Consider the following 21,500-nt stretch of genomic DNA (forward strand, 5'->3'; position numbering starts at 1 on the left):
CTGATTTCTGCTAAGACTAAGCGCGAGCTAGTCGTCTTGATTACTTTCTTATGTCATTCTCTCTGGCTGCGAAAGTTTATTTTTAAAGTGTTGATAGGGAACAGAATGCAGTCGGACCCTCACATAATTGGCATGTATATTACTCTTACAGAATTTCCACGAGGGGCGAGGATATAGGAAATGTAATCAAAGCCTAATGGATGACAACTTGTTTTTAACAGTGACAGAAGAATTTATAACTGACTTTTTCGGACATAACATAAGTACAGCAATAGAGGCCATGCAATTCAATACTCATCAATAAAACAAAAACAATTTAGGTCAAAAGAGTCCATATTAACAGAGGACATTGAAGGACTAACAGAACAGATAGATAGCAATAAAAACCAACAGGACATTGAAGGACTAACAGAACAGATAGATAGCAATAAAAACCAATAGGACATTGAAGGACTAACAGAACAGATAGATAGCAATAAAAACCAACAGGACATTGAAGGACTAACAGAACAGATAGATAGCAATAAAAACCAACAGGACATTGAAGGACTAACAGAACAGATAGATAGCAATAAAAACCAACAGGACATTGAAGGACTAACAGAACAGATAGATAGCAATAAAAACCAACAGGACATTGAAGGACTAACAGAACAGATAGATAGCAATAAAAACCAATAGAGTAAGTTAGAGGAGAAACAAAAAGAAATGGAGGAACTTATTCCAGAAAGATTCAGTGTAATATATTATTAAAATATATTAAAATAAAGTGAACTGGATGGAATATGGGGGAAAATGCACCAAATTCTTTTTCAATCTTCAACATAGAAATGCCAAAAATGTGTTTTCCTGAAACCTGTTACAAATGACAGAGTCACGCATAATTCACCGAACAGTGTTTTGAAAGAGGAAGTAAAGTACTTTTAAGAATATGTTTTCGTTTCAGTCTCCTCCATCTCCACTAACCGAAGATCATTGTATGGATTTTTTCTCTGTTAATAATGTAAAATGAACATCTGTACAGAAAGACTCAGGGGAGGAACATCTTGATGCGATGAAAGCCTTTAAGGCTGGGAAAACTCCACGGCTGGATGGCACACCAGTGGAACTATCACCAACTTTATTTGATATTAATGTTTATCATTGATTCATGTTTTCTTTTAAATCCACAGCCTCATGGAGGATCTAGATACTTGTTCGAACCTCTCTGGATTAAAAGCAAATTATGATATTAGGTATTGGATCACGAAAAAATTCAACTTTTACATTACCGTATAGTCTACCAATAAAATGGTTTGACAGGGATGTGGACATACTCGGTATACATGTCCCCAAAGAAAGACATGATCTCACTCCAATACATTTTTATAGAAAGTTAGCAAAAACAGATAAGATCTTGCTACCATGGAAAGGAAAACACCTGTCTATTGGTGAAAAAATCACCCTGATAAACTCTTTAGTCATATCCCAGTTTACCCTGATTAACTCTTTAGTCATGTCACAGTTTACCCTGATTAACTCTTTAGTCATGTCACAGTTTACCTATTTGCTTATGGTTTTGCCTACACCTGCATTTTAAATTATATGAGCAAAAAAATATAACATTTAATTTGGAACGGCAAGCCAGATAAAATTAAAAGGGCCTATTTATATAACGAATATGAATTTGGAGGGCAGAAATTATTAAATATTAAAGCCTTAGATCTCTCACTAAAGGCACCAGTCATACAAAAGTTCTACTTTAATCCAAAATGGTTCTCTAGTAAATTAGCGAGAATGTGTCACCCCATGTTCAAGAATGTCCTTTGTCCCTTTATTCCGATTACAACCGCTCACTTTCGGTTATTTGAAAACGAAATTATCTCCAAAATATCTGTCACGTTCTGACCTTAGTTCCTTTATTATGTCTTTGTGTTAGTTTGGTCAGGGCGTGAGTTGGGCTGGGTAGTCTATGTTCTTTTTTCTATGTTGTGTTTATGTGTTTGGCCTAGTATGGTTCTCAATCAGAGGCAGGTGTCGTTCGTTGTCTCTGATTGAGAATCATATACTTAGGCAGCCTGTTTTCCCCATTTTAGTTGTGGGTGATTGTTTTCTGTCTCATTGTCTTCACCAGACAGAACGGTATCGTTTTTGTTCGTTCTCCTTGTTATTTTGTTTTTGTGTTCAGTTTAAATAAATATTAACATGGACACGTACCACGCTGCATATTGGTCCGATCCTTCTTACTCCTCGACAGAGGAAGACGAATCGCGTTACAATATCAAGATTTTTTAAAACAAGCCTTAGAAAGTTGGTTGCGATTGAAGTTTAATCCACCTGAAAACACAACAAATAATTCAACAAGTATTATGGTTAAACTCAAATATAAGAACTGATTAAAAAAAAAACGTATTTTTCAATTTAAAAAAAGGTGTAATTTTAGTGAATGACATCATAAATAGGACTGGTGGAGTGATGTCACACATGCAGCTAACACAGACATGTGGACATGTCTGCTCTACCCAAAATTACAACAAACTAATTGAAGCATTACCACAACAATGGCAGAGGCAAGTAGAAGGGGAAAAGTAAGGAACTTGTCTGTCGGATTAAAGACCAAAAATGGTTAAAAAAAAAGGTGATAAATAAAAATATATACCAATTTCATTTAAGGACCAAAAATTTGACAGCTGTGCCATATAAATTGTTAAATAGTTGGGAAGAGATTTTGGATGTACCGATTCCATGGCACATGGTTCATGAATTGACACGCAAAACATTCAAAACCTTTGTGTTTTTTATTGCAATGATTATACAAAATTCTTTCAACCAATAGAATGTTATATATGTGGGGGATACAATCTTCCCCAACCAATAGAATGTTATATATGTGGGGGATACAATCTTCCCCAACCAATAGAATGTTATATATGTGGGGGATACAATCTTCCCCAACCAATAGAATGTTATATATGTGGGGGATACAATCTTCCCCAACCAATAGAATGTTATATATGTGGGGGATACAATCTTCCCCAACCAATAGAATGTTATATATGTGGGGGATACAATCTTCCCCAACCAATAGAATGTTATATATGTGGGGGATACAATCTTCCCCAACCAATAGAATGTTATATATGTGGGGGATACAGTCTTCCCCAACCAATAGAATGTTATATATGTGGGGGATACAATCTTCCCCAACCAATAGAATGTTATATATGTGGGGGATACAATCTTCCCCAACCAATAGAATGTTATATATGTGGGGGATACAATCTTCCCCAACCAATAGAATGTTATATATGTGGGGGATACAATCTTCCCCAACCAATAGAATGTTATATATGTGGGGGATACAATCTTCCCCAACCAATAGAATGTTATATATGTGGGGGATACAATCTTCCCCAACCAATAGAATGTTATATATGTGGGGGATACAATCTTCCCCAACCAATAGAATGTTATATATGTGGGGGATACAATCTTCCCCAACCAATAGAATGTTATATATGTGGGGGATACAATCTTCCCCAACCAATAGAATGTTATATATGTGGGGGATACAATCTTCCCCAACCAATAGAATGTTATATATGTGGGGGATACAGTCTTCCCCAACCAATAGAATGTTATATATGTGGGGGATACAGTCTTCCCCAACCAATAGAATGTTATATATGTGGGGGATACAGTCTTCCCCAACCAATAGAATGTTATATATGTGGGGGATACAATCTTCCCCAACCAATAGAATGTTATATATGTGGGGGATACAATCTTCCCCAACCAATAGAATGTTATATATGTGGGGGATACAATCTTCCCCAACCAATAGAATGTTATATATGTGGGGGATACAATCTTCCCCAACCAATAGAATGTTATATATGTGGGGGATACAGTCTTCCCCAACCAATAGAATGTTATATATGTGGGGGATACAATCTTCCCCAACCAATAGAATGTTATATATGTGGGGGATACAATCTTCCCCAACCAATAGAATGTTATATATGTGGGGGATACAATCTTCCCCAACCAATAGAATGTTATATATGTGGGGGATACAATCTTCCCCAACCAATAGAATGTTATATATGTGGGGGATACAATCTTCCCCAACCAATAGAATGTTATATATGTGGGGGATACAATCTTCCCCAACCAATAGAATGTTATATATGTGGGGGATACAATCTTCCCCAACCAATAGAATGTTATATATGTGGGGGATACAATCTTCCCCAACCAATAGAATGTTATATATGTGGGGGATACAATCTTCCCCAACCAATAGAATGTTATATATGTGGGGGATACAATCTTCCCCAACCAATAGAATGTTATATATGTGGGGGATACAATCTTCCCCAACCAATAGAATGTTATATATGTGGGGGATACAATCTTCCCCAACCAATAGAATGTTATATATGTGGGGGATACAATCTTCCCCAACCAATAGAATGTTATATATGTGGGGGATACAATCTTCCCCAACCAATAGAATGTTATATATGTGGGGGATACAATCTTCCCCAACCAATAGAATGTTATATATGTGGGGGATACAATCTTCCCCAACCAATAGAATGTTATATATGTGGGGGATACAATCTTCCCCAACCAATAGAATGTTATATATGTGGGGGATACAATCTTCCCAGCTCTGCAGATTCTGCTGTGAGGAGGCAGAGTCATTAGATCATTTACAGTGCCTTGCGAAAGTATTCGGCCCCCTTGAACTTTGCGACCTTTTGCCACATTTCAGGCTTCAAACATAAAGATATAAAACTGTATTTTTTGTGAAGAATCAACAACAAGTGGGACACAATCATGAAGTGGAACGACATTTATTGGATATTTCAAACTTTTTTAACAAATCAAAAACTGAAAAATTGGGCGTGCAAAATTATTCAGCCCCTTTACTTTCAGTGCAGCAAACTCTCTCCAGAAGTTCAGTGAGGATCTCTGAATGATCCAATGTTGACCTAAATGACTAATGATGATAAATACAATCCACCTGTGTGTAATCAAGTCTCCGTATAAATGCACCTGCACTGTGATAGTCTCAGAGGTCCGTTAAAAGCGCAGAGAGCATCATGAAGAACAAGGAACACACCAGGCAGGTCCGAGATACTGTTGTGAAGAAGTTTAAAGCCGGATTTGGATACAAAACGATTTCCCAAGCTTTAAACATCCCAAGGAGCACTGTGCAAGCGATAATATTGAAATGGAAGGAGTATCAGACCACTGCAAATCTACCAAGACCTGGCCGTCCCTCTAAACTTTCAGCTCATACAAGGAGAAGACTGATCAGAGATGCAGCCAAGAGGCCCATGATCACTCTGGATGAACTGCAGATATCTACAGCTGAGGTGGGAGACTCTGTCCATAGGACAACAATCAGTCGTATATTGCACAAATCTGGCCTTTATGGAAGAGTGGCAAGAAGAAAGCCATTTCTTAAAGATATCCATAAAAAATGTTGTTTAAAGTTTGCCACAAGCCACCTGGGAGACACACCAAACATGTGGAAGAAGGTGCTCTGGTCAGATGAAACCAAAATTGAACTTTTTGGCAACAATGCAAAACGTTATGTTTGGCATAAAAGCAACACAGCTGAACACACCATCCCCACTGTCAAACATGGTGGTGGCAGCATCATGGTTTGGGCCTGCTTTTCTTTAGCAGGGACAGGGAAGATGGTTAAAATTGATGGGAAGATGGATGGAGCCAAATACAGGACCATTTTGGAAGAAAACCTGATGGAGTCTGCAAAAGACCTGAGACTGGGACGGAGATTTGTCTTCCAACAAGACAATAATCCAAAACATAAAGCAAAATCTACAATGGAATGGTTCAAAAATAAACATATCCAGGTGTTAGAATGGCCAAGTCAAAGTCCAGACCTGAATCCAATCGAGAATCTGTGGAAAGAACTGAAAACTGCTGTTCACAAATGCTCTCCATCCAACCTCACTGAGCTCGAGCTGTTTTGCAAGGAGGAATGGGAAAAAATGTCAGTCTCTCGATGTGCAAAACTGATAGAGACATACCCCAAGCGACTTACAGCTGTAATCGCAGCAAAAGGTGGCGCTACAAAGTATTAACTTAAGGGGGCTGAATAATTTTGCACGCCCAATTCTTCAGTTTTTGATTTGTTAAAAAAGTTTGAAATATCCAATAAATGTCGTTCCACTTCATGATTGTGTCCCACTTGTTGTTGATTCTTCACAAAAAAATACAGTTTTATATCTTTATGTTTGAAGCCTGAAATGTGGCAAAAGGTCGCAAAGTTCAAGGGGGCCGAATACTTTCGCAAGGCACTGTACATTGATGGAAGCAACAATCTATCCTCAATATTAAAGCTGATCCACCCCCTAAGAAAATATATTATAATAAAAAAGACTAAGTGCGAGGTTAAACTTCTCTTTTGGTCTCATAGCTATCACACTGCAGCAGATTGAAGCACAGCCATGTACATGCTCAAATCCTCTGTGAGTGCATCATCTTGCATCTTGTTCATCTGCAACTTCTGCGGTTCATTCTGATGCTCGTGGTAACGTCATAAGTCTCAGTTTAAAACCAATTCTACTCACACACACAGGCCAACCAATCAATCAACCAATCAACCAATCAACCAATCAACCAAAGATAGCACTACTCACCCCAGGGGTTTCTCCAGTCGACTGGCGGGGGATCCTACGATCTCTCCCAGAGTACAGAACACCTGCCCCAAGAAGTCCTGCTGGAGGGACAGGGGGTGGCGGGAAAGACAGAGGAGTGAGGAGGCGTGACGGGGAAGGGGGTGTTAATGGGGAAACAGTGAGCAGGGAGAGACGGAGGAGGATAGAGGGGGTTCAGGGGAGAGACGGGGGAGGATAGAGGGGGTTCAGGGGAGAGACGGGGGAGAAAGGAGGGAGAGGAAGGATAGAGGGGGTTCAGGGGAGAGACGGGGGAGGATAGAGGGGGTTCAGGGGAGAGATGGGGGAGAAAGAAGGGAGAGGAAGGATAGAGGGGGTTCAGGGGAGAGATGGGGGAGAAAGGAGGGAGAGGAAGGATAGAGGGGGTTCAGGGGAGAAAGGAGGGAGAGGAAGGATAGAGGGGGTTCAGGGGAGAAAGGAGGGAGAGGAAGGATAGAGGGGGTTCAGGGGAGAGATGGGGGAGAAAGGAGGGAGAGGAAGGATAGAGGGGGTTCAGGGGAGAAAGGAGGGAGAGGAAGGATAGAGGGGGTTCAGGGGAGAAAGGAGGGAGAGGAAGGATAGAGGGGGTTCAGGGGAGAGATGGGGGAGAAAGGAGGGAGAGGAAGGATAGAGGGGGTTCAAGGGAGATATGGGGGAGAAAGGAGGGTAGAGGGGGTTCAGGGGAGAGATGGGGGAGAAAGGAGGGAGAGGAAGGATAGAGGGGGTTCAGGGGAGAGATGGGGGAGGAAGGATAGAGGGGGTTCAGGGAAGAGATGGGGGAGAAAGGAGGGAGAGGAAGGATAGAGGGGGTTCAGGGGAGAGACGGGGGAGGATAGAGGGGGTTCAGGGGAGAGACGGGGGAGAAAGGAGGGAGAGGAAGGATAGAGGGGGTTCAGGGGAGAGACGGGGGAGGATAGAGGGGGTTCAGGGGAGAGATGGGGGAGAAAGGATAGAGGGGGTTCAGGGGAGAGATGGGGGAGAAAGAAGGGAGAGGAAGGATAGAGGGGGTTCAGGGGAGAGATGGGGGAGAAAGGAGGGAGAGGAAGGATAGAGGGGGTTCAGGGGAGAAAGGAGGGAGAGGAAGGATAGAGGGGGTTCAGGGGAGAAAGGAGGGAGAGGAAGGATAGAGGGGGTTCAGGGGAGAGATGGGGGAGAAAGGAGGGAGAGGAAGGATAGAGGGGGTTCAAGGGAGATATGGGGGAGAAAGGAGGGTAGAGGGGGTTCAGGGGAGAGATGGGGGAGAAAGGAGGGAGAGGAAGGATAGAGGGGGTTCAGGGGAGAGATGGGGGAGGAAGGATAGAGGGGGTTCAGGGAAGAGATGGGGGAGAAAGGAGGGAGAGGAAGGATAGAGGGGGTTCAGGGGAGAGATGGGGGAGAAAGGAGGGAGAGGAAGGATAGAGGGGGTTCAGGGGAGAAAGGAGGGAGAGGAAGGATAGAGGGGGTTCAGGGGAGAAAGGAGGGAGAGGAAGGATAGAGGGGGTTCAGGGGAGAGATGGGGGAGAAAGGAGGGAGAGGAAGGATAGAGGGGGTTCAAGGGAGATATGGGGGAGAAAGGAGGGTAGAGGGGGTTCAGGGGAGAGATGGGGGAGAAAGGAGGGAGAGGAAGGATAGAGGGGGTTCAGGGGAGAGATGGGGGAGGAAGGATAGAGGGGGTTCAGGGGCGAGATGGGGGAGAAAGGAGGGAGAGGAAGGATAGAGGGGGTTCAGGGGAGAGATGGGGGAGGAAGGATAGAGGGGGTTCAGGGGAGAGATGGGGGAGGAAGGATAGAGGGGGTTCAGGGGAGAGATGGGGGAGGAAGGATAGTGGGGGTTCAGGGGAGAGATGGGGGAGAAAGGAGGGAGAGGAAGGATAGTGGGGGTTCAGGGGAGAGATGGGGGAGAAAGGAGGGAGAGGAAGGATAGTGGGGGTTCAGGGGAGAGATTGGGGAGAAAGGAGGGGGAGGAAGGATAGAGGGGGTTCAGGGGAGAGATGGGGTAGACGGGGTAACAAGGACAGTTGGTGAGGTTAGGATGGAGCTAAGCAGTGTGTTATAAGCCTTGTTATAGGCGTTGTTATTAGCAAAAAGTTTGTCAGAGGAGTCAAACACGTACGTCAATGTCGGAGGGCTTCCAGGGAGGAAGAGGAGGAGGAGGAAGAGGACGAGGGGTACACCAGGCAGCAGCATAGACAACAACAACAACAGAGCATATCATGTAGGCACAAGACTCAAACCATACAACACCATCATCAAAACAAGGGCAAGAGAAAACAGGAGAGAGGGAGAGAAGTGGAGAAGAGGGTGGTAGAGAAATAAAGAGATGAAGAGGTAAGTGTTTTTTTGTGTGAGAGGAGAGAGCTATTAACACAAAAGCGAGTACAAAACAAGAAAATATAGTCATGACAAATGTGGAAAGAATGATGAATATTCTAGTATTATGCAAACTGCTAGCTGCACATATAATTAATTATTGTGTATGTGTGAGCAATGGGTCGCTTTTATCAAACCTTTCACTGTACCATCCATTGGTCATCATTACTAGTGAGTACATTGCTAATAGCATGGGAGTACAATAAATCATGCCTAGAGGGGTTCGGAAAAACGGGTTTGACAAGCTTTGATAATGGTGTGACAAATTACAATGCTTCATTAAATCATAACTACGCACAACAAAATATATGGATTTGGATTATTATGAAAGCTACTCACTATCAATACATAAAGTAATATGTTATATTTATTATACAAATGCGCACGGACAGACAGCAAGGCCACATTGTGACACTATGGGAGGTAAGGCACTATGATGTACTATTTCAGCTTTGCGACCACATGGATTTTGATTAGCATAAAACAAAAATAAGGAATGGGATGCATTTCAAAATAAAAGTTCCCATTTTAAAAAACAAAAGTTTCCATTCATAGAGGATAGATTTGAAAAGTAAAAAACAAGCAACTATAAGGCATGATAACTTTTTCTCACTTACATGCTTCGCCAGATCTGGACTTTTGGAATCGATGTCGTATCTGAAATCAGAAAGAAACACACATGAAAGAGGCTAGAGCTGACAGGAGCCGGAGAGAGAACTATTTGTGTCTAAACTGGCTGGGGTTTGAACATTAACAAATAGAACCAAAGTGGTTTGATATCATTCCTCATACAATGACATTCGGACAAACAGAAAGCCACTCAAAATCAATTTATATTAACTTGAAATGACAAATTGTTAACCGGTAAAACCACTTATTTCACTTAATCCTTCTACACTTCATGAATGAAGTCTATTTTCCTTTCACTGTTGTCCAAGACTCCCCTGCTGTCACTCACTCATTCACTTTAGAAACAATCACGTTTTAAACAATGTGTCGTAGCAGCTGCTGCCGGTGATAAACTTTGGCTAAAAGTAATTCAACTTGAATGCGTCCACTGCCCACCCATCCTCATCCCCCAATTCCCTGACTGAGTTACTATATATGTAAAGGACCCAAAATAAATTAAGTCACAGTATATCCTACTGACACGTTCAGCAGAGGACTGATGACTGAGCTATAGAGGACTGATGACAGAGCTACAGAGCTACAGAGGACTGATGACAGAGATACAGAGGACTGAGCACAGAGCTACAGAGGACTGATGACAGAGCTACAGAGGACTGATGACTGAGCTACAGAGGACTGATGACTGAGCTACAGAGGACTGATGACTGAGCTACAGAGGACTGATGACAGAGCTACAGAGGACTGATGACAGAGCTACAGAGGACTGATGACAGAGCTACAGAAGACTGATGACAGAGCTACAGAGGACTGATGACAGAGCTACAGAGGACTGATGACAGAGCTACAGAGGACTGATGACAGAGCTACAGAGGACTGATGACAGAGCTACAGAGCTACAGAGGACTGATGACTGAGCTACAGAGGACTGATGACTGAGCTACAGAGGACTGATGACTGAGCTACAGAGGACTGATGACTGGGCTACAGAGGACTGATAAGGCGGACTGCGCTAACATCGAATAGTCCCCGCGATATGCAACTGTTCAGGGAAGTCAGGAACCAATACACACAGTCAGTCAGGAAAGCTAAAGCCAACTTCTTCAGGCAGAAGTTTGCATCCTGTAGCTCCAACTCCAAAAAGTTCTGGGACACTGTGAAGTCCATGGAGAACAAGAGCACCTCCTCCCAGCTGCCCACTGCACTGAGACTAGGTAACATGGTCACCACCGATAAATCCATGATTATCGAAAACTTCAACAAGCATTTCTCAACGGCTGGCCATGCCTTCCGCCTGGCTACTCCAACCTCGGACAACAGCTCCCCCCCCCCCCGCAGCTACTCGCCCAAGCCTCTCCAGGTTCTCCTTTACCCAAATCCAGATAGCAGATGTCCTGAAAGAGCTGCAAAACCTGGACCCGTACAAATCAGCTGGGCTGGACAATCTGGACCCTCTATTCCTGAAACTATCCGCCGCCATTGTCGCAACCCCTATTACCAGCCTGTTCAACCTCTCTTTCATATCGTCTGAGATCCCCAAGGATTGGAAAGCTGCCGCAGTCATCCCCCTCTTCAAAGGGGGCGACACCCTGGACCCAAAATGTTACAGACCTATATCCATCCTGCCCTGCCTATCTAAGGTCTTCGAAAGCCAAGTCAACAAACAGGTCACTGACCATCTTGAATCCCACCGTACCTTCTCCGCTGTGCAATCTGGTTTCCGAGCCGGTCACGGGTGTACCTCAGCCACGCTCAAGGTACTAAACGATATCATAACCGCCATCGATAAAAGACAGTACTGTGCAGCCGTCTTCATAGACCTTGCCAAGGCTTTCGACTCTGTCAATCACCGTATTCTTATCGGCAGACTCAGTAGCCTCGGTTTTTCGGATGACTGCCTTGCCTGGTTCACCAATTACTTTGCAGACAGAGTTCAGTGTGTCAAATCGGAGGGCATGCTGTCCGGTCCTCTGGCAGTCTCTATGGGGGTGCCACAGGGTTCAATTCTCGGGCCGACTCTTTTCTCTGTATATATCAATGATGTTTCTCATGCTGCGGGCGATTCCCTGATCCACCTCTACGCAGACGACACCATTCTATATACTTCCGGCCCGTCCTTGGACACTGTGCTATCTAACCTCCAAACGAGCTTCAATGCCATACAGCACTCCTTCCGTGGCCTCCAACTGCTCTTAAACGCTAGTAAAACCAAATGCATGCTTTTCAACCGTTCGCTGCCTGCACCCGCACGCCTGACCAGCATCACCACCCTGGATGGTTCCGACCTTGAATATGTGGACATCTATAAGTACCTAGGTGTCTGGCTAGACTCTAAACTCTCCTTCCAGACCCATATCCAACATCTCCAATCGAAAATCAAATCAAGAGTCGGCTTTCTATTCCGCAACAAAGCCTCCTTCACTCACGCCGCCAAACTTACCCTAGTAAAACTGACTATCCTACCGATCCTCGACTTCGGCGACGTCATCTACAAAATTGCTTCCAACACTCTACTCAGCAAACTGGATGCAGTTTATCACAGTGCCATCCGTTTTGTCACCAAAGCACCTTATACCACCCACCACTGCAACTTGTATGCTCTAGTCGGCTGGCCCTCGCTACATATTCGTCGCCAGACCCACTGGCTCCAGGTCATCTACAAGTCCATGCTAGGTAAAGCTCCGCCTTATCTCAGTTCACTGGTTACGATGGCAACACCCATCCGTAGCACGCGCTCCAGCAGGTGTATCTCACTGATCATCCCTAAAGCCAACACCTCATTTGGCCGCCTTTCGTTCCAGTTCTCTGCTGCCTGTGACTGGAACGAATTGCAAAAATCGCTGAAGTTGGAGACTTTTATCTCCCTCACCAACTTCAAACATCTGCTATCCGAGCAGCTAACCGATCGCTGCAGCTGTACATAGTCTATTGGTAAATAGCCCACCCATTTTCACCTACCTCATCCCCATACTGTTTTTATTTATTTATTTTTATTTTTCTGCTCTTTTGCACACCAATCTCTACCTGTACATAACCATCTGATCATTTATCACTCCAGTGTTAATCTGCATAATTGTAATTATTTGCCTACCTTCTCATGCCTTTTGCACACAATGTATATATAGACTCCCCTTTTTTCTACTGTGTTATTGACTTGTTAATTGTTTACTCCATGTGTAACTCTGTGTTGTCTGTTCACACTGCTATGCCTTATCTTGGCCAGGTCGCAGTTGCAAATGAGAACTTGTTCTCAACTAGCCTACCTGGTTAAATAAAGGTGAAATAAAAAAATAAAAATAAAAAGGACTGATATAGTAGGTAGGATGGAGTAGGGAGGAGGGAAAGATGATATAGAAGGTAGGATGGAGGAGGGAGGAGGAGGGAAAGAGGATATAGTAGGTAGGATGGAGGAGGGATGAGGGAAAGATGATATAGAAGGTAGGATGGAGGAGGGAGGAGGAGGGAAAGAGGATATAGTAGGTAGGATGGAGGAGGGATGAGGGAAAGATGATATAGAAGGTAGGATGGAGGAGGGAAAGAGGATATAGTAGGTAGGATGGAGGAGGGATGAGGGAAAGATGATATAGAAGGTAGGATGGAGGAGGGAAAGAGGATATAGTAGGTAGGACGGAGGAGGGATGAGGGAAAGATGATATAGAAGGTAGGATGGAGGAGGGAGGAGGAGGGAAAGAGGATATAGTAGGTAGGATGGAGGAGGAGGGAAAGAGGATATAGAAGGTAGGATGGAGGAGGGAGGAGGGAAAGATGATATAGAAGGTAGGATGGAGGAGGGGGGAGGAGGGAAAGAGGATATAGTAGGTAGGATGGAGGAGGGAGGAAGAGGGAAAGAGGATATAGACGGTAGGATGGAGGAGGGAGGAGGGAAAGAGGATATAGTAGGTAGGATGGAGGAGGGAAAGAGGATATAGAAGGTAGGATGGAGGAGGGAGGAGGGAAAGATGATATAGAAGGTAGGATGGAGGAGGGAGGAGGAGGGAAAGAGGATATAGTAGGTAGGATGGAGGAGGGATGAGGGAAAGAGGATATAGTAGGTAGGATGGAGGAGGAGGGAGGAGGGAAAGAGGATATAGTAGGTAGGATGGAGGAGCGATGAGGGAAAGAGGATATAGTAGGTAGGATGGAGGAGGGAGAGGGAGGGAGGACTGTAATTATTATGGGACTCTGCTGGGACTTCAGGCAGTATGGAGAATGAGGATAAAACCATCATATAAAATATTGATAAATCTTTTCCCCCTAATCTCAACAACACATGACAATCAAGACAGAGGAGAATGACGATTGATTATTTATTACACAGGAGAGAGGTGGTGGAGGAAAGGGAGAAAAGAGGGCAAGAAGGGAGAGAGAGAAGGATAGTAAGAAGAGAGGAAGTAGGGGAGAGATGGTGGAGGAAAGGGAGAAAAGAGGGCAAGAAGGGAGAGAGAGAAGGATAGTAGGAAGAGAGGAAGTAGGGGAGAGATGGTGGAGGAAAGGGAGAAAAGCGGGCAAGAAGGGAGAGAGAAGGATAGTAAGAAGAGAGGAAGTAGGGGAGAGATGAAGGATAGTAGGAAGAGAGGAAGTAGGAGAGAGAGAAGGATAGTAAGAAGAGAGGAAGTAGGGGAGAGATGAAGGATAGTAGGAAGAGAGGAAGTAGGAGAGAGATGAAGGATAGTAGGAAGAGAGGAAGTAGGGGAGAGAGAAGGATAGTAGGAAGAGAGGAAGTAGGGGAGAAATGAAGGATAGTAGGAAGAGAGGAAGTAGGAGAGAGAGAAGGATAGTAGGAAGAGAGGAAGTAGGGGAGAGATGAAGGATAGTAGGAAGAGAGGAAGTGGCGGAGAGAGAAGGATAGTAGGAAGAGAGGAAGTAGGAGAGAGAGAAGGATAGTAGGAAGAGAGGAAGTAGGGGAGAGATGAAGGATAGTAGGAAGAGAGGAAGTAGGAGAGAGATGAAGGATAGTAGGAAGAGAGGAAGTAGGAGAGAGAGAAGGATAGTAGGAAGAGAGGAAGTAGGGGAGAGATGAAGGATAGTAGGAAGAGAGGAAGTAGGGGAGAGAGAAGGATAGTAGGAAGAGAGGAAGTAGGAGAGAGAGAAGGATAGTAGGAAGAGAGGAAGTAGGGGAGAGAGAAGGATAGTAGGAAGAGAGGAAGTAGGGGAGAGATGAAGGATAGTAGGAAGAGAGGAAGTACGAGAGAGAGAAGGATAGTAGGAAGAGAGGAAGTAGGGGAGAGATGAAGGATAGTAGGAAGAGAGGAAGTACGGGAGAGAGAAGGATAGTAGGAAGAGAGGAAGTAGGAGAGAGATGAAGGGAAAGAGAAAGAAGGCAGAAGGAGAGAGAGAAGGAAGGAAAGGAAGGTTGGATTGGGAAGAAACGGCACATCACATGTAAAAACTCACACACCCTCCCTACCTGTCTGCCTGGTGAGTCCTCCAAGGACCAGATCAAAGAGAATAACTACTCACACGTCAAAGCGTAGATTCTGCTTCTCCTCAAAGAAGTAGTCCAGGATGTACTTCCTGACAAAGTCTGGGTTTAGAGTGTTGTCAATCACCTCCGTTCTCCCAAACTAGAAGAGGACAGATAGAGAGGGAAGGGGGAAAGAGAGATATGGAGAGAGAGAGTTGTGACAAAAATAATCATAATATTTTATGCAGTTTGTAAGAAAGCAGCCCAACTTTTTTATTCCTCTCTCTCTCTCCTATTCTCTCCTCACTTTCCTCTCTCCTCTTTCTTATCTTCTCTCTCTCCTCTCCTCTGCTATCTCCCCTCTCTCTCCTCTCCTCTCTCCTTCTTCTCCTCTCTCTCATCTTCTCCTCTCCTCTCTCCACCCCTCTCATCTGCTGTCTCCTAACCTCTCTCTCCTCTCTCCTTCTTCTCCTCTCTCTCATCTTCTCCTCTCCTCTCTCCACCCCTCTCATCTGCTGTCTCCTCTCCTCTCTCTCCTCTATCCTCTCCTCTCTCATCTTCTCCTCTCCTCTCTCCACCCCTCTCATCTGCTGTCTCCTCTCCTCTCTCTCCTCTATCCTCTCCTCTCTCTCATCTTCTCCTCTCCTCTCTCCACCCCTCTAATCTGCTGTCTCCTCTCCTCTCTCTCCTCTATCCTCTCCTCTCTCTCATCTTCTCCTCTCCTCTCTCCACACCTCTCATCTGCTGTCTCCTCTCCTCTCTCTCCTCTATCCTCTCCTCTCTCTCATCTTCTCCTCTCCTCTCTCCACCCCTCTCATCTGCTGTCTCCTCTCCTCTCCTGTCTCCTCTCCTCTCTCTCCTCTATCCTCTCCTCTCTCTCATCTTCTCCTCTCCTCTCTCCACCCCTCTTATCTGCTGTCTCCTCTCCTCTCTCTCCTCTATCCTCTCATCTCTCTAATCGTCTCCTCTCCTCTCTCCACCCCTCTCATCTGCTGTCTCCTCTCCTCTCCTGTCTCCTCTCCTCTCTCTCCTCTATCCTCTCCTCTCTCTCATCTTCTCCTCTCCTCTCTCCACCCCTCTCATCTGCTGTCTCCTCTCCTCTCTCTCCTCTATCCTCTCCTCTCTCTCATCTTCTCCTCTCCTCTCTCCACCCCTCTCATCTGCTGGCTCCTCTCCTCTCCTGTCTCCTCTCCTCTCTCTCCTGTCTCCTCTCCTCTCTCTCCTCTATCCTCTCCTCTCTTGTAGAGACCCTGCAGCAGATGACCACAGTATTTGATTAGTGGAGGTCAATAATCAGTGTTGTAATGGCTGACTGGATGCTACTACTACGGCTCCTCTGTCTTTGATTTGTTTGTTTAGTTGGATCCCCATTTAGCTTTTGTAGAAGCAGCAGCTACTTTTCCTGGGGTCCACAAAAAACATGGGCAAGTAACAAAACACTGATACACTAACACCGATTTAAAGTACAACAATATAAAAAAAATACAATGGCTGGTTGCCATCTGTCTTGTGAAGTGCAACAGGAAACTATCCTCATTGAATTTAATTAATTCTCTCTCTCTCTCTCTCTCTCTCTCTCTCTCTCTCTCTCTCTCTCTCTCTCTCTCTCTCTCTCTCTCTCTCTCTCTCTCTCTCTCTCTCTCTCTCTCTCTCTCTCTCTCTCTCTCTCTCTCCCTCCCCCTCTCTCTCTCTCTCTCTCTCTCTCTCTCTCTCTCTCTCTCTCTCTCTCTATCTCTCTCTCTCTCTCTCTCTCTCCCTCTCTCTCTCTCTCTCTCTCCCTCTCTCGCTCCCTCTCCTTCTCTCTCTCCCCTCTATTTCTGTCTCCTTCTCTCTGTATCTCTCTCCCTATTGCTCCCTATCTCCCCTCTATTCCTGTCTCCTTCTCTCTATATCTCTCTCCCTCTTGCTCCCTATCTCCCCTCTATTTCTGTCTCATTCTCTCTGTATCTCTCTCCCTCTTGCTCCCTATCTCCCCTCTATTCCTGTCTCCTCTCTGTATCTCTCTCCCTCTTGCTCCCTTTCTCCCTCTATTCCTGTCTCCTCTCTATATCTCTCTCTCTCTTGCTCCCTATCTCCCCTCTATTTCTGTCTCCTCTCTGTATCTCTCTCTCTCTTGCTCCCTATCTCCCCTCTATTTCTGTCTCCTTCTCTCTGTATCTCTCTCTCTCCCTCTCTCGCTCCCTCTCCTTCTCTCTCTCTCCCCTCTATTTCTGTCTCCTTCTCTCTGTATCTCTCTCCCTCTTGCTCCCTATCTCCCCTCTATTTCTGTCTCCTTCTCTCTGTATCTATCTCCCTCTTGCTCCCTATCTCCCATCTATTTCTGTCTCCTTCTCTCTGTATCTCTCTCCCTCTTGCTCCCTATCTCCCCTCTATTTCTGTCTCCTTCTCTCTATATCTCTCTCCCTCTTGCTCCCTATCTCCCCTCTATTTCTGTCTCCTTCTCTCTGTATCTCTCTGCCTCTTGCTCCCTATCTCCCCTCTATTTCTGTCTCCTTCTCTCTGTATCTCTCTCCCTCTTGCTCCCTATCTCCCCTCTATTTCTGTCTCCTTCTCTCTGTATCTCTCTCTCTCTTGCTCCCTATCTCCCCTCTATTTCTGTCTCCTCTCTGTATCTCTCTCGCTCTTGCTCCCTATCTCCCCTCTATTTCTGTCTCCTCTCTGTATCTCTCTCTCTCTTGCTCCCTATCTCCCCTCTATTCCTGTCTCCTTCTCTCTGTATCTCTCTCCCTCTTGCTCCCTATCTCCCCTCTATTCCTGTCTCCTTCTCTCTGTATCTCTCTCCCTCTTGCTCCCTATCTCCCCTCTATTCCTGTCTCCTTCTCTCTGTATCTCTCTCCCTCTTGCTCCCTATCTCCCCTCTATTTCTGTCTCCTTCTCTCTGTATCTCTCTCCCTCTTGCTCCCTATCTCCCCTCTATTTCTGTCTCCTTCTCTCTGTATCTCTCTCCCTCTTGCTCCCTATCTCCCCTCTATTTCTGTCTCCTTCTCTCTGTATCTCTCTCTCTTGCTCCCTATCTCCCCTCTATTTCTGTCTCCTCTCTGTATCTCTCTCGCTCTTGCTCCCTATCTCCCCTCTATTTCTGTCTCCTCTCTGTATCTCTCTCTCTTGCTCCCTATCTCCCCTCTATTTCTGTCTCCTCTCTGTATCTCTCTCCCTCTTGCTCCCTATCTCCCCTCTATTCCTGTCTCCTTCTCTCTGTATCTCTCTCCCTCTTGCTCCCTATCTCCCCTCTATTTCTGTCTCCTTCTCTCTGTATCTCTCTCCCTCTTGCTCCCTATCTCCCCTCTATTTCTGTCTCCTTCTCTCTGTATCTCTCTCCCTCTTGCTCCCTATCTCCCCTCTATTTCTGTCTCCTTCTCTCTGTATCTCTCTCCCTCTTGCTCCCTATCTCCCCTCTATTTCTGTCTCCTTCTCTCTGTATCTCTCTCCCTCTTGCTCCCTATCTCCCCTGTATTTCTGTCTCCTTCTCTCTGTATCTCTATCCCTCTTGCTCCCTATCTCCCCTCTATTTCTGTCTCCTTCTCTCTGTATCTCTCTCCCTCTTGCTCCCTATCTCCCATCTATTTCTGTCTCCTTCTCTCTGTATCTCTCTCCCTCTTGCTCCCTATCTCCCCTCTATTTCTGTCTCCTTCTCTCTATATCCATCTCCCTCTTGCTCCCTATCTCCCCTCTATTTCTGTCTCCTTCTCTCTGTATCTCTCTCCCTCTTGCTCCCTGTCTCCTTCTCTCTGTATCTCTCTCCCTATTGCTCCCTATCTCCTTCTCTCTGTAGCTCTCTCCCTCTTGCTCCCTGTCTCCTTCGCTCTGTATCTCTCTCCCTCTTGCTCCCTACCTCCTTCTCTCTGTATCTCTCTCCCTCTTGCTCCCTATCTCCCCTCTATTCCTGTCTCCTTCTCTCTGTATCCCTCTCCCTCTTGCTCCCTATCTCCCCTCTATTTCTGTCTCCTTCTCTCTGTATCTCTCTCCCTCTTGCTCCCTATCTCCCCTCTATTTCTGTCTCCTTCTCTCTGTATCTCTCTCCCTCTTGCTCCCTATCTCCCCTCTATTTCTGCCTCCTTCTCTCTGTATCTCTCTCCTTCTTGCTCCCTATCTCCCCTCTATTTCTGTCTCCTTCTCTCTGTATCTCTCTCCCTCTTGCTCCCTATCTCCCCACAATTTCTGTCTCCTTCTCTCTGTATCTCTCTCCCTCTTGCTCCCTATCTCCCCTCTATTTCTGTCTCCTTCTCTCTGTATCTCTCTCCCTCTTGCTCCCTATCTCCCATCTATTTCTGTCTCCTTCTCTCTGTATCTCTCTCCCTCTTGCTCCCTGTCTCCTTCGCTCTGTATCTCTCTCCCTCTTGCTCCCTATCTCCTTCTCTCTGTATCTCTCTCCCTCTTGCTCCCTGTCTCCTTCTCTCTGTATCTCTCTCCCTCTTGCTCCCTGTCTCCTTCTCTCTGTATCTCTCTCCCTCTTGCTCCCTATCTCCCCTCTATTTCTGTCTCCTTCTCTCTGTATCTCTCTCCCTCTTGCTCCCTAGCTCCCCTCTATTTGTGTCTCCTTCTCTCTGTATCTCTATCCCTCTTGCTCCCTATCTCCCCTCTATTTCTGTCTCCTTCTCTCTGTATCTCTCTCCCTCTTGCTCCCTATCTCCCCTCTATTTCTGTCTCCTTCTCTCTGTATCTCTCTCCCTCTTGCTCCCTATCTCCCCTCTATTTCTGTCTCCTTCTCTCTGTATCTCTCTCCCTCTTGCTCCCTATCTCCCATCTATTTCTGTCTCCTTCTCTCTGTATCTCTCTCCCTCTTGCTCCCTATCTCCCCTCTATTTCTGTCTCCTTCTCTCTATATATCTCTCCCTCTTGCTCCCTATCTCCCCTCTATTTCTGTCTCATTCTCTCTGTATCTCTCTCCCTCTTGCTCCCTGTCTCCCTCTCTCTGTATCTCTCTCCCTCTTGCTCCCTGTCTCCTTCTCTCTGTATCTCTCTCCCTCTTGCTCCCTGTCTCCTTCGCTCTGTATCTCTCTCCCTCTTGCTCCCTATCTCCTTCTCTCTGTATCTCTCTCCCTCTTGCTCCCTGTCTCCTTCTCTCTGTATCTCTCTCCCTCTTGCTCCCTATCTCCCCTCTATTCCTGTCTCCTTCTCTCTGTATCTCTCTCCCTCTTGCTCCCTATCTCCCCTCTATTTCTGTCTCCTTCTCTCTGTATCTCTCTCCCTCTTGCTCCCTATCTCCCCTCTATTTCTGTCTCCTTCTCTCTGTATCTCTCTCCCTCTTGCTCCCTATCTCCCCTCTATTTCTGTCTCCTTCTCTCTGTATCTCTCTCCCTCTTGCTCCCTATCTCCCCTCTATTTGTGTCTCCTTCTCTCTGTATCTCTCTCCCTATCTCCCCTCTATTTCTGTCTCCTTCTCTCTGTATCTCTCTCCCTCTTGCTCCCTATCTCCCCTCTATTTCTGTCTCCTTCTCTCTGTATCTCTCTCCCTCTTGCTCCCTATCTCCCATCTATTTCTGTCTCCTTCTCTCTGTATCTCTCTCCCTCTTGCTCCCTATCTCCCCTCTATTTCTGTCTCCTTCTCTCTGTATCTCTCTCCCTCTTGCTCCCTAGCTCCCCTCTATTTGTGTCTCCTTCTCTCTGTATCTCTATCCCTCTTGCTCCCTATCTCCACTCTATTTCTGTCTCCTTCTCTCTGTATCTCTCTCCCTCTTACTCCCTATCTCCCCTCTATTTCTGTCTCCTTCTCTCTGTATCTCTCTCCCTCTTGCTCCCTATCTCCCCTCTATTTCTGTCTCCTTCTCTCTGTATCTCTCTCCCTCTTACTCCCTATCTCCCCTCTATTTCTGTCTCCTTCTCTCTGTATCTCTCTCCCTCTTGCTCCCTATCTCCCCTCTATTTCTGTCTCCTTCTCTCTGTATCTCTCTCCCTCTTGCTCCCTATCTCCCATCTATTTCTGTCTCCTTCTCTCTGTATCTCTCTCCCTCTTGCTCCCTATCTCCCCTCTATTTCTGTCTCCTTCTCTCTATATCTCTCTCCCTCTTGCTCCCTATCTCCCCTCTATTTCTGTCTCCTTCTCTCTGTATCTCTCTCCCTCTTGCTCCCTGTCTCCTTCTCTCTGTCTCTCTCCCTCTTGCTCCCTATCTCCTTCTCTCTGTATCTCTCTCCCTCTTGCTCCCTGTCTCCTTCGCTCTGTATCTCTCTCCCTCTTGCTCCCTATCTCCTTCTCTCTGTATCTCTCTCCCTCTTGCTCCCTGTCTCCTTCTCTCTGTATCTCTCTCCCTCTTGCTCCCTATCTCCTTCTCTCTGTATCTCTCTCCCTCTTGCTCCCTATCTCCCCTCTATTTCTGTCTCCTTCTCACTGTCTCTCTCTGTTTTCCTCTTCATCACACAGAGAGGAAACTCTACTTCCTCACAGTGCGAGAACTGTTGGTGTCGTTACGCAACAGAAACACTTGCCTGTATGTACAGGGAAAGAAAAAC

At 45.6% G+C, this 21,500-nt stretch overlaps 1 protein-coding gene across 3 annotated transcripts in view; it reads right to left on the reverse strand.

Annotated features, from left to right (window-relative positions):
• Positions 1-21,500, reverse strand: part of LOC139417399 (copine-8-like) — a 214,340-nt gene that overhangs the window by 123,921 nt on the left and 68,919 nt on the right. Inside the window, exons 4-7 of one of the 3 annotated variants that reach the window (XM_071166671.1) lie at positions 15,110-15,213; positions 9,640-9,679; positions 8,766-8,780; positions 6,660-6,736 (exon numbers count right to left, since the gene is read on the reverse strand). In XM_071166671.1, coding sequence (XP_071022772.1) covers positions 6,660-6,736; positions 8,766-8,780; positions 9,640-9,679; positions 15,110-15,213 — 236 coding nt within the window. Of the gene's footprint in view, positions 1-6,659; positions 6,740-8,765; positions 8,781-9,639; positions 9,680-15,109; positions 15,214-21,500 lie in introns of all 3 variants that reach the window. The other 2 variants (XM_071166673.1, XM_071166672.1) reach the window with 2 other exon arrangements.

This window comes from Oncorhynchus clarkii, chromosome 9 (genome assembly GCF_045791955.1).
Source record: "Oncorhynchus clarkii lewisi isolate Uvic-CL-2024 chromosome 9, UVic_Ocla_1.0, whole genome shotgun sequence".
NCBI classification, from domain to species: Eukaryota; Metazoa; Chordata; class Actinopteri; order Salmoniformes; family Salmonidae; genus Oncorhynchus; species Oncorhynchus clarkii.